At 38.3% G+C, this 13,628-nt stretch overlaps 1 protein-coding gene across 1 annotated transcript; it reads right to left on the reverse strand.

Moving 5' to 3' along the window:
• Positions 1 to 5,175: 5,175 nt before the first annotated feature.
• Positions 5,176 to 7,882, reverse strand: pnx (posterior neuron-specific homeobox). The gene is made up of 2 exons (XM_034709534.1): positions 7,317 to 7,882; positions 5,176 to 5,909 (listed from the first exon to the last, which is right to left on the reverse strand). Exons 1-2 carry the CDS (start codon positions 7,432 to 7,434, stop codon positions 5,425 to 5,427), a joined length of 603 nt encoding a protein of 200 aa, XP_034565425.1. The 5' UTR covers positions 7,435 to 7,882; the 3' UTR covers positions 5,176 to 5,424.
• Between the last annotated feature and the right edge of the window lie 5,746 nt (positions 7,883 to 13,628).

Here is a 13,628-nt window from a genome sequence, read left to right on the forward strand (position 1 = left end):
AATGAGAGAAAGAAAGAAAGAAAGAAGGAAAGAAAGAAAGGAAGAAGGAAAGAAAGAAAGGAAGGATAGAAGGAAAGAAAGAAAGAAAGAAAGAAAAGAAAGAAAGAAAGAAAGAAAGAAAGAAAGAAAGAAAGAAAGAAAGAAAGAAAGAAAGAAAGAAAGAAAGAAAGAAAGAAAGAAGAATAACAGACCCCAAAAAAGGAATCTACAGCAGAGATCCAGAGGAACCTACGAGACAAGGGAGCTCAGGGACTCCAGGTCGGTCTATGGTTAGTAACTTTAATGGGACAGGAAGAGTTAAAGTGAGAGACAGGCAGAGAGAGGAGAGAGAGGGAAAGACAGGATCCCAGTGTGTCAGTCTAAGCCTATAGCAGCAGAACTAAGAGTAGCTTTAAATATAACATATCCAGTGTTTTAACTCAGATGACAGGACTGACTTCTTATTTTTCCAGGTTGTATCCATAACAGTAAATCATGTTAGATAACCGGGATGGCTCCGAGAGGTCTGATGTTCGGTCCAGAGGAAATTAAAAACGCCCCCCTGCAGGATATCGCTCTGACTGCAGAGATTAAAGCTGAGCTGCCAAAACGTTCCGTCTTCTCCCCTGATGGAGGCGAACTTGATTAGATTTCAGGCACTCTAAGGAGTCTGTCAAACATGCTGTTAAAGTTCAGAATATCTAATATTGCGTAACCCTTTCGATGTAAGTCTGGGTCCCTGCAGGGTCACGGAGCGTTACCTCAGTCTTAAAAACCACGAACAGATGTGAGAGCTGAAGCTTTTAGTCCTTGATGAACAAACTGAGTCATGATGTAGAGTCAGCAGAGGGACATCCAGTCCTGTCACTTTCAGCAGATGGTCAGCAGAGATTAAATAAGACAGTTAAAGACGTTCAAAATATATTAAGGACACAAAAACAAACTTCCTCTGATTAATGAAAAAGAGACCCGGGGTACCTGAAAACAGGAACAGTACACTGACAGTATTTCCACATTAGAGACCTTAAAACAAATATTAAAGGTTAGCTTAACATCACCATTAAATTGCTCTTTGAAACTGGATGATTGAAGCAGGAACTTAAGGGTACCTCAAAACATACACAATCATGGAATAGGCACTAGAGAGGACATTTGAAAAAAGAAACCTGAAGGTACCTTAAAACAGAAGCAAAATGGTTTACAAAAATGCTGCTTAATGTTTCCCAGGCTAACTGTATGTATCTAAAGTTGTCTGCTTTTTAGTTTATTCACTACAGAGCATCTTTGACCCAAAGGCCAAAAGGTACCTGAAAACAGAAGATAAAGGAACTCTAAAGGCCTCACTTTAAGGTACCTTTAAGCCTTTTTTATGCCGATTTTTTAGCTTAGTTTTCGTGAAAGATAGTCTAAAAGATACCTTCAAATTGAGGCTGATGGGTCCTCTTTAACGGCTTCTGCTTAGGGGTACCTTGAACTGGTTGCCCACCTTGAGACAAACATTGTCAAGGTACCTGGAAACTGAATCTAAAAGAACCCTGTGAGCCTAAGTTTTAAGGTTCCCCCTAAGTCTTTTTTGTGATTGTATTTAACTTAATATCCTTGAAGCACAAGCTGAAGGACATGTTCAAACTGAAGCTGATGGGTACCTTAAAACAGATGCTAATGGAATCTCAGAAAACAGCTGCAAAATGATGCACATGGACAATTATGGGTACCCTTAAACAACTGTCAAAGGGTATCTCAAACCAACATCAAATGGTTGCCCACCTTGAAAGAAGCAAGCAGTGAAAGGTACCTAAAAACAGAAGCCAAAGGAAACCCATGAGACTCAAATTAAAGGGACCCTAAGTCATTCTAGTGCACTTTTTCTAATTAGTCTTATGCAAAAGGCTAAAGCTTTATTCAAACTGAACATACTGGAATTCTTGAAACAGCTGCCTAAGGGTACCTTAAACCAACACCAATGGTTGCCCACTTTCAAACTGAGTACCCAAATGCAGAACTGAAAGGAAACCCTTAAGTCTCCTTTATGTGTGTTTCCTACTTGGTCTCCTTGAAACATAGACTACATGATATGTTCAAACTGAAGCTGAAGGGTACCCTGAAACAGATGCTAGGAGGTAACTTGGACAACAGCTGTTATATGGTAGTACAACTGAAAACAGACACTAATGGGTACCCCAAAACAAACTTTAAGGTATACCTTAAACCAACAGGCTTGAGTTTAACCTCGAAAGGAAGCTGAAGGGTACCTTGAAATGGATGCTAAGGGGTATCTTGGAAAACAGTTTGAAATGGTAGCAAAACTTAAACCAAGCAGTCATAGGAACACTTCAACAGCTGCGTAAGGGTACCTTGAACAAACTCCAAATGGTTGCTCACCTTAAAACGAACACTGAAGGGTACCTAAAAACAGGAGCTAAAGGAAACCTTGAGACTCAGTTTGTTCACTACTTTAATCTTCTTTAAACATAGTCTTAAGGGTACCCTCAAAATGAAGGTAATGCAAATGGGTAAATAAGCTGCCCACCTTAAAACAAACAAACAGGGTAACCTGAAACGGACGCTAGCAGGATGCTATGTTATGCATCTTTAAGAGATAATTATAGTGTTCGTGTTAGGTCTTTCTTACACACACACACACACACACACACACACACACACACACACACACACACACACACACACACACACACACACACACACACACTCCTGAGCACATCTGTATGTAATTATACACATACTCTAATCCTCACATGTCAGGGTTACTGAACTCTCCAACACGCCTCTTACACTGAGACAATCAGAGACGTGTTAAAGCCTCAGGAAACAATAAAATATTAAATTAATCATCATCTTTCCTCCAGGTGCAACAAACTCTGAGATTTATTGATTTTATGATTCAAACTTCAAACACCCAAAAGACATTTTCAGGAGATGAACCATCCCATTAAAGTCTGCTGTCGGGACTTTATTCCCGGCAGGATGGTTGAAGTGAAACAGATTTAAAATCGATATATTGGAAACAGATGGAGCTAAGAGTCCACCAGAGAAAACCATTGTTACACACACATACACACACACACACACACACACACACACACACACACACACACACACACACACATCTAAAAAAGGAAATACCACAATGATCTCCAGGAACAGAAGAATGAGTCAACCTCAAAACTTTTCCACAGAGTCGGCATAAAAACACAACGGATGTGATTTTCAAAAAAGACTTGTTTGTCTCAACGCTTGTTTCATCCTGAAGTGACCTTTGACCTCCTGGAATCACACACCTGACCTGACCTTCACCCTCCTCACTTTCATACAAGGCTGTGGTCGTACATACACACCCTCAGCTGATCCTAACACATGTGATTCAGAGCGTTCAAAGAAACCCTTGTTTTGGTTCTGACGAGGGACTGTGAGCAGGTTTGATCCCAGATGATGACTCAGCTGTTTTCAGTCTGTTTACATGATGAGTCATGAGTGGTGTGCCGAGCATTTCGGAAACCAAAGTTATGGTTACTTTGAACAAGTTACCAAGTCATGCTTAGAGAGGCTTATGCAATGCTGACATGCTAACTCAAGGTCAAGAGCAAAGAGATAAATCTGCTTTGAATGACTGTTTTATGCTTCTGCTGGTAGAGTAGGCGCCCCATGTACAGAGGCTTCTTCCTGCTGTCTGTATGATTGATTCCTGGTCCTAGCAGGAGTTATCTCTCTCCTTCTAAAGCTGTCCTTTCAAAATAAAAGCAAAATAACCCCCATGGATGTTTCTGTTGTAACACTAACCCCAAACACTGATGGTGTAAAAAGAGCAAATGGAGCCTGAATGTATGGGAGCCAATTCCTGCAAGTTAAAGACAAAGAGAGGGAAACTTTAAAAAAATAAGAAATCCAAAACATTGATTAATAATTATGAGATTAAAAAAAGTAAAAATTATGAGGAGGAAAATGTACAGAAGAGGATTAGGGCCACTGAAAAAATAAATAATAATAATCTCATTATTATTCTGAGATTAAAGAAGGAATTCCACTTTTTTTTCTCAGGAAAATAATAATAATTTTAAAAATATTGGACCTTATTTTTTTTTCTTAGTGGCCCTAATCCTCTTCTAATGACATAACATTTTTTTTAATCTCATGATTTTGAACTTCTTTTCATAACTTCAACTTTTTTCTCATAATTCTTACATTTATCTCAAGTTTTCAACTTTTTTTTTTTATATATATTTATTTTTTTTTGATTGATTTTTCATGGACATACATTCATAATAATCAGGGATACAATGTTGAATATAGACACAAATATCCATAGTTTAGTCAAAATTAGCCTAAAAAGGAACATTAAGGGTGCTGGTGGAACGTCAAATTTTCAACTTTTTATCCAAAAACTTTACTTTTTATTATTTTTTAAAATGTATGTTAAAATATTGAAAAATTGAAAATAAATCAATTTTGATTCTTAAAATAATACCTTCCTTTTTGTTTATCTCATAATAGTAAATAAGATTGTCATATATTTTTACTTTATTTCATAATTTTAACTTTTTAATGCAAATTATTTTAAATTTTATCTCATAAGTCTGACTGAGTGTCATAATTTAACTATTAATGGGGTTTTTAAAAACTTTTTAACACATCTTTAGTCTTGAAATATAATTTTAACTTTACATCTCATAATAATAAATCAGTATCTCATAATTTCAACTTTTTAATACAAATTATTTTTGACTTTTATCTCATAAGTCTGACTTAGTGTCATATTTTCAACTATTAATGGGGTTTTAAAAAACTTTTTAATACATGGAAAGTAACAATTAATCAACATTAAGTCTTTAACCTAATTCTAACTTTACATCTCAGAATAATAAATTAGTATCTCATTGTTTAAACATTTTTTTTCTTCATCATTTTGACTTTTTTTCTCATAATAATGACTATACATACTTTGGTATAATGAGTGACAGTTTCATTCAGTAACTTTTCATAAATGATATTTTTCATTAGCTGTATTCAGACATGTAAAAACTCTCAGGTGGAGATATTTCTTCATGTCTTTTCATTGTATAGATATTTTTGGACATTAAAGAAGCCACTGTGAGTCTGACAGTACAATATCTCCAGCATTAAACATGGTGTGGTGAATTTTATCAACATTAATGTGAGGAAACAAACAGAAAGTCATAATTCATGAGTATAAAAATAAAATATCTTTATTTATTTCTTTAGTAATTCATGTTTATGTGAGGAGCAGAATCACTTTATGTCTATACGTCCCTTCAGGGCACATATCACGTTAAAAATAATAAATTAAAGGAGCAAACTTAACACCAAATGTTTATCAGAATAAGTTATATAACATAAGAAAATATTTTAGTCTTTGTGGCGCCGTGTTTGTGCACGGACGCCTCCTGCAGCTGCACACGTTGAAGTCCATCATGCATAATAACGCTGATACGGCAGCAGAGGCTGGAACACGTGGACCGGAGCTGAGAACAGAGGACTGAAGCTCAGAGAGGAGCAGAGAGGAGGATGAGAGGAGAAGCATGATGGTGATGATGATGATGTGAAGCCGCCGTACTCCTCCTCAGGCTCCGCCCCCTGCAGCCGCTCCTTCTTCCACTTGGTGCGTCTGTTCTGAAACCAGATCTTCACCTGAGTCTCTGAGAGGCGCAGGGCGGCGGCGATGGCGTGCCGCTCCAGCACCGACAGGTAGTGAGACCTGTGGAAGCTGTGTTCCAGGACCTGCAGCTGCTGCAGCGTGAAGGCGGTGCGGATACGACGGCGTTTCGTTTTGGATCTCTGACGCTTCACCGGGCTCTGAGGCTCCTCCTCTTCCTCCTCATCTTCCTCCGGGCTGCTGATCCCATCTGCAGGAGGAGGCGGACACTCTCTGGGTTTAACCCTGGAGGGAAAAACTTCTATAAAGAAAACAAAAAGATGTGTAAGTTTAAAGGTGAGAAAATCATCTTCTCTTCCAGTTTTCTATTAAAAGTCCTCTTTTCGGTTAGCTTGATGCTAACTCATTTAATTAAAGCTCCAGTACGTAACTTTAGGGTTGTGTTGATTCATCAAGTTGCTGATCTTGTCTTTATTTCCTAACAAATAAAACTCTTCCTGCTTTATTACAAATGCCAAAAACAACTTACAACAGACATTTAAAATCCTGTTCCTGTTCCCTGCCTCTGACGCCTACCCTGCAGCAGTAGTGACACTTAAAGCTCCTGTGTGGAGTTTTTTAGTGGCGATAAAACAGACTGAAATTGATGTTGTTGCTTCTTTATGACTTACATAAGCAAACAAAAATACCAGCAACAACACTGACTTTCTTGATTCTGTCATTTTAAAGCTTAAACCCTCTTCCAGGGGGGGTAGGCATCAGACCAGGAAGTTAACAGTACACTACAGAAATACTTGTCAGTCACACTGAGTGAAGCATTTGAATTCTAAAAGACAGCAGGGTGAGATTTCTTGTATAAATGAAAATAATAAGCAGAGATTAGAGGTTAACTTCGTCCACAGGGGGGCGCCAAAATCAACACAAACCCCTCACAGGAGCTTTAATGTAACACTAAAGCAATGCTGAACCTCCTTCCTGGTGGCTTTGTTAGCTTTAGTGAGGCATAAAGAGACATTTGTTTAAATTTCAGTCTGCTCCAACACCAGATAAAAACTCCCTATAGTAGCTTTAAGTCTTCTTAGAGTTTCCTGTGAATGTTTTTCTGCTTTTTCAGAGTTTTTTATAGTTGTGGATGTTTATTTTCACTCAGATTTTTGTTGAAGCTTGATTACACATGTGATTTTTAAATATTCCATTTACATTTCCAGGGCTTTTAAGTCTTGAAGTATACTTTTAACTTCACATCTCATAACAATGAATTAGCATCTCATAATTATGACTTCCTGTCTCATAATTTCAACTTTTTTTATTTATAATTTTGACTTTTTATTTTATAATAATGACTATACATATGAGATTTGGTTTGTCTGTACCTTTACAGCAGCTCCCATCCATAATCCAGAAAATGCTTAACTTTGGTATAATGATCATAAAAACTCCCTATAGTAGCTTTAAGTCTTCTTAGAGTTTCCTGTGAATATTTTTCTGCTTAAGATGATTAAAAATGGAGAATTGAGAATTTTAGACAGTATTAAGACATTATCTGGACTCTGGAAATTAATTATTGTTGGTTTTAAAAGCTTAAAAACTCTGAAAATCGAATACATCCTTGTGTCCAGGTAAGTGTTCCAGGCAGAGAAAGATAAGCAGCTTTAAAAATTGTATTTTTGCATGTCTGTCTCCAAACATAGAGCTGTCTGCCTCTCACCTGTTGTCTCTGCATCCTCAGCCCAGCTTCTCCTCTTGGTAAACTTAGCAGGGTCAAGGATGTCCTCCACAGAGAAGGGCGTCCTGTGCGTCAGAGGGTGTTTGGCTGCAGGCTGCATGTCAGCTCTCCGTGGATCAGTGCGCAGGGTTCAGTGTGCGCCTCTCCTCTCCTCCTCTCGGGTTTATATCCTCTGCTCTGCACACGCCTGCACATTTACATTTCATTACAAGTTATCCAAATGAAGCTGCAGGAACAATCGCTGCCTCGCGCTCACAGACACGCTCCAGACCCCCGCGTGGACACTCCAGAATGTAAATGCACGCGCTCAGCTGGGGGGGAGCAGAGTGGGTTATTTATTGCAGGGCATCTGGTTAAAATGTTCCTCCTTTCTTCTGCTCCGTGTTCCTCTTTGTGCCTCAGCTTGTCATTATTTGCTAATGCTGGATTTTCCGCCGGTAGGACACGTGAACGCCTCTTGTGATGTTAATTGATGGACTCTTCATCAAAGGGAAAGTTTGCGCTTTTTGTGTCCTCTTCGTTTCTAAAGTGCCATTTGTCCCCAGAGTACCCACAAAGCACTGCGGTTTAATTAGAAGCCACTAACAAGTTTATGAGAAGCCATCTGATAACTAAGAGTCCGGGTCAGACCTGCAGGTTTGGATCAATGGAAAGAGACCCATGGATCTAAAAACTAATACATTTCTAAGTGTTTTCAATTTATAATAATCAATCTGACAGAAGTGATGTTCAGATTTATAGATAATGAGCATAACTGATTCATTTACCAATATTAAATATAAAGCAAGTCAGTTTAAATAGCAGTTTTATTTGCATTTAATATATTTAGTTCAGTAAACGAAGCAAGAAATATTACCTTCAGTTGGTTATACCACAAACTAAGGAGCACCTGAAGTCCTATGAAGTATTTCTCTTTTCATATTGTGCAAACAAGATATTTATTCATTTAAAAAAATATTTTTATTTGTTAATTTATTGATTTTATTTTAATGTATATTTTTTAGTTACAAGGTGGTTGTACTGAAGCAAAAATAGAGACTAATGCAATAAAATATGTGTAAATAAAATAAGTTAAAGCATCAAATTAATATTAAGAATATAAATAGTTCAAGTAAATTAAAAAAAAGGTAAGGATAAGGGTTAAAGATAAATTAAAGCCTTAAAATATTTGAAAAATTGAGTAAATAAATTAAAAAAAACCAGATAGTTACAATAAATAAAATAAGTTAAAGCATCAAATTAACATTTAGATATAAATAGTTAAAATAAATGAATAAATAAGGATAAGAGTTAAAGATGAAATAAAGGCTTACATTTGAATAAAATTGAGTACATAAATAATTAAAAAAAACATTGGAATCAATATAAAACATTAAAGTAATAAAATTGTTAAATCCTACATAAAAGCCAGACTGATAAATACCTTTTGTAGTTTAAGTTTAAAAGTCTCCATATCTCCATCAGCTCCTCAAAATAATGTATAGTTATCTTGTGTGCACAGGTTAATATCTTATATGCGCAAGATGTTAACTTATGAGAACAAGTTCTTCTTTTGTGCACACAAAAAACAATATTCTGCTCCCAAGATAATTGTTAAGAGCGCACAAGATAAACAACTTGTTCCTCAACTCAACTTTATTTATAAAGAAGTCTGTCAGACAAATGTGTCTTCAGTGAAACTGATAATAACTGAAGTAAAGATTATTATTATTATTATTATTATTATTATTATTATTATAATAAATGTCTCTTTGGTTAAACTAATGATGACTGAAAGGAGTCTGATTCATGGTGAGGAGACACAAAAGAGAGAGAAACTCCTTTATTCGTCCCACAACAGGGACATTTAAAGTGTTACAGCAGCAAAGTAGACAGTGCCAAACACTATAGAGTAAACAAAGCTTATAAATACAAATTATTAAAAAATTATTAGATGTTTAAAAAGTTAATTAGCATATCTCAAGAATGTATCTACATAACTGAATAAGTTAATTCACAATATAAACCAGAGATACATATATACAACATATAGAAGTCAGAAGCTTGGTAGATGGAGAAAACTGCATTTCTTTAATGGATTATTTGATATTTTAAGACGTAAATAACATGGATGTTGAATAAAAGTGGAAATAGAAATGGCAAAATTTACTTTTTTAATATTTCAGAGCAGACTAAATGTGAAAGGAACTATGAGGCGAGAGTTCCTCAGATTAGACTTTCTCTCAGTCTCAGCTTCTTAAGTTGTGTTTTTATGTTTAATTGGCTGCTCCTTAAATTGCTTCATTACCTCCACAATCCCTGTAACAGTCCCATCTTTAAATCCACATTATCACTTATAGTTTCTTAAAACCCTCAGTGAGCTCCTCAGGGTAAAGGAGGGTCCAGGGGGGTCCAGGATGGGGGGGGGGGTCAGATAACCTGTGGAGGCTCCTGCTGAAGGAGGCAGCTGTGGCCGTGCAGACTCCTGCAGAGCGGCTGGTATTGAGCAGAGCGGAGAGGCCGGACCATCAGGACAATTAGCAGATGTCGCCGGTAGGTTTGACCCTCTGCGACCCTGAGCTTTGTTTCGGAGGGGCGAGGGGGAAATGGAGAGACTCAGGAGGAGGAGAGGATGATGGAGGGAGAGGATGTAGTGATGGAGAAATGATGGAGACTGAAACTGGAAGTTATTGTGTGGAAGAAAAAGGATAAAAGCATGTCCCTCTGTGTCCATGTTTATCTGACTTCCACTACACAGTCATGTCTGTGTTTAATGCAGTGACTTCCACTACAGAGTCATGTCTGTGTTTAATGCAGTGACTTCCACTAAAGAGTCATGTCTGTGTTTAATGCAGTCACTTCCACTACAGAGTCATGTCTGTGTTTAATGCAGTGACTTCCACTACAGAGCCATGTCTGTGTTTAATGCAGTGACTTCCACTGCATAGTAATGTCTGTGTTTAATGCAGTGACTTCCACTACAGAGTCATGTCTATTTTTAATGCAGTGACTTCCACTACAGAGTCATGTCTGTGTTTAATGCAGTGACTTCCACTACAGAGTCATGTCTGTGTTTAATGCAGTGACTTCCACTACAGAGTCATGTCTGTGTTTAATGCAGTGACTTCCACTGCATAGTAATGTCTGTGTTTATTGCAGTGACTTCCACTGCATAGTAATGTCTGTGTTTAATGCAGTGACTTCCACTACAGAGTCATGTCTATTTTAATGCAGTGACTTCCACTACAGAGTCATGTCTGTGTTTAATGCAGTGACTTCCACTACAGAGTCATGTCTGTGTTTAATGCAGTCACTTCCACTACAGAGTCATGTCTGTGTTTAATGCAGTGACTTCCACTGCATAGTAATGTCTGTGTTTAGTGCAGTGACTTCCACTACAGAGTCATGTCTGTGTTTAATGCAGTGACTTCCACTACAGAGTCATGTCTGTGTTTAATGCAGTGACTTCCACTACAGAGTAATGTCTGTTTTAATGTAGTGACTTCCACTACAGAGTCATGTCTGTGTTTAATGCAGTGACTTCCACTACAGAGTCATGTCTGTTTCTAATGCAGTGACTTCCACTACAGAGTCATGTCTGTGTTTAATGCAGTGACTTCCACTACAGAGTAATGTCTGTTTTTAATGCAGTGACTTCCACTACAGAGTCACGTCTGTGTTTAATGCAGTGACTTCCACTACAGAGCCATGTCTGTGTTTAATGCAGTGACTTCCACTACAGAGTCATGTCTGTGTTTAATGCAGTGACTTCCACTACAGAGCCATGTCTGTGTTTAATGCAGTGACTTCCACTACAGAGTCATGTCTGTGTTTAATGCAGTGACTTCCACTACAGAGCCATGTCTGTGTTTAAAGCAGTGACTTCCACTACAGAGTCATGTCTGTTTTTAATGCAGTGACTTCCACTACAGAGTCATGTCTGTGTTTAATGCAGTCACTTCCACTACAGAGTCATGTCTGTGTTTAATGCAGTGACTTCCACTACAGAGTCATGTCTGTGTTTAATGCAGTCACTTCCACTACAGTCATGTCTGTGTTTAATGCAGTGACTTCCACTACAGAGTCATGTCTGTGTTTAATGCAGTGACTTCCTCTACAGAGTCATGTCTGTTTTTAATGCAGTGACTTCCACTACAGAGTCATGTCTGTGTTTAATGCAGTGACTTCCACTGCATAGTAATGTCTGTTTTTAATGCAGTGACTTCCACTACAGAGTCATGTCTGTTTTTAATGCAGTGACTTCCACTACAGAGTCATGTCTGTGTTTAATGCAGTGACTTCCACTACAGAGTCATGTCTGTGTTTAATGCAGTGACTTCCACTACAGAGTCATGTCTGTGTTTAATGCAGTGACTTCCACTACAGAGTCATGTCTGTGTTTAATGCAGTGACTTCCACTACAGAGTCATGTCTGTGTTTAATGCAGTGACTTCCACTACAGAGTCATGTCTGTGTTTAATGCAGTGACTTCCACTACAGAGTCATCCCTGTGTTTAATGCAGTGACTTCCACTACAGAGTCATGTCTGTGTTTAATGCAGTGACTTCCACTGCATAGTAATGTCTGTTTTTAATGCAGTGACTTCCACTACAGAGTCATGTCTGTGTTTAATGCAGTCACTTCCACTACAGAGTCATGTCTGTTTTTAATGCAGTGACTTCCACTACAGAGTCATGCCTGTGTTTAATGCAGTGACTTCCACTACAGAGTCATGTCTGTGTTTAATGCAGTGACTTCCACTACAGAGTCATGTCTGTGTTTAATGCAGTGACTTCCACTACAGAGTCATGTCTGTTTTTAATGCAGTGACTTCCACTGCATAGTAATGTCTGTTTTTAATGCAGTGACTTCCACTACAGAGTCATGTCTGTTTTTAATGCAGTGACTTCCACTACAGAGTCATGTCTGTTTTAATGCAGTGACTTCCACTACAGAGTCATGTCTGTTTTTAATGCAGTCACTTCCACTACAGAGTCATGTCTGTGTTTAATGCAGTGACTTCCACTACAGAGTCATGTCTGTGTTTAATGCAGTGACTTCCACTACAGAGTCATGTCTGTGTTTAATGCAGTGACTTCCACTACAGAGTCATGTCTGTTTTAATGCAGTGACTTCCACTGCATAGTAATGTCTGTGTTTAATGCAGTCACTTCCCCTACAGAGTCATGTCTGTTTTTAATGCAGTGACTTCCACTACAGAGTCATGTCTGTTTTTAATGCAGTGACTTCCACTACAGAGTCATGTCTGTGTTTAATGCAGTGACTTCCACTGCATAGTAATGTCTGTGTTTAATGCAGTGACTTCCACTACAGTCATGTCCGTGTTTAATGCAGTGACTTCCACTACAGAGTCATGTCTGTTTTTAATGCAGTGACTTCCACTACAGAGTCATGTCTGTTTTTAATGCAGTGACTTCCACTACAGAGTCATGTCTGTGTTTAATGCAGTGACTTCCACTGCATAGTAATGTCTGTGTTTAATGCAGTGACTTCCACTACAGAGTCATGTCTGTGTGTAATGCAGTGACTCCCACTACAGAGTCATGTCTGTTTTTAATGCAGTGACTTCCACTACAGAGTCATGTCTGTTTTTAATGCAGTGACTTCCACTACAGAGTCATGTCTGTGTGTAATGCAGTGACTCCCACTACAGAGTCATGTCTGTTTTTAATGCAGTGACTCCCACTACAGAGTCATGTCTGTTTTTAATGCAGTGACTTCCACTACAGAGTCATGTCTGTGTTTAATGCAGTGACTTCCACTGCAGAGTCATGTCTGTGTTTAATGCAGTGACTTCCACTACAGAGTCATGTCTGTTTATAATGCTGTGACTTCCACTACAGAGTCATGTCTGTTTTTAATGCAGTTCTGCCTGAGGGTCTGAAGATCAGGTCCATCCAGTCTTGGTACAGTGTCTCTGGATCTTGTGTCATTCCTTCACCTCCTCATAACTTCCAGACCTGATCAAAACGTCACAGATGTGTCTCTGCAGGAGGAAAGAGGAGGAGAGAACGTAACTATTATCCTCCTTACAATAGCTTTCAGGCATTTATGGCGATGCCCGGGGGAGCTCTCAGCATTCTCCTGCTCTTTGTGAGCCGTCTGCTGGCACACTTTGCTTTTGTGTTTGACGAGTCTTTACTGGAGCTGAACGGCCCCCACAAACTTTAAACCACTGTTTGACTTTCAGAACGTACGAGGGGTGGTCTCACGTCAATGCAAAGCGTTTTTATTTACCTCTCCGCGCCGTAAACACTGAATGGAAATGTTAAAGAGTGAGGGAGACATTTGCAC

Source organism: Notolabrus celidotus, chromosome 19, assembly GCF_009762535.1.
Source record: "Notolabrus celidotus isolate fNotCel1 chromosome 19, fNotCel1.pri, whole genome shotgun sequence".
NCBI lineage: Eukaryota > Metazoa > Chordata > Actinopteri > Labriformes > Labridae > Notolabrus > Notolabrus celidotus.

Coding starts and splice junctions, on each gene's coding strand:
- pnx (XM_034709534.1), bottom strand. CDS start 7,434: ATGCAGCCTGCAGCCAAACACCCTCTGACGCACAGGACGCCCTTCTCT. Junction 5,910..7,316: donor TGAGGATGCAGAGACAACAG/GTGAGAGGCAGA, acceptor TTTTCTTTATAG/AAGTTTTTCCCTCCAGGGTT.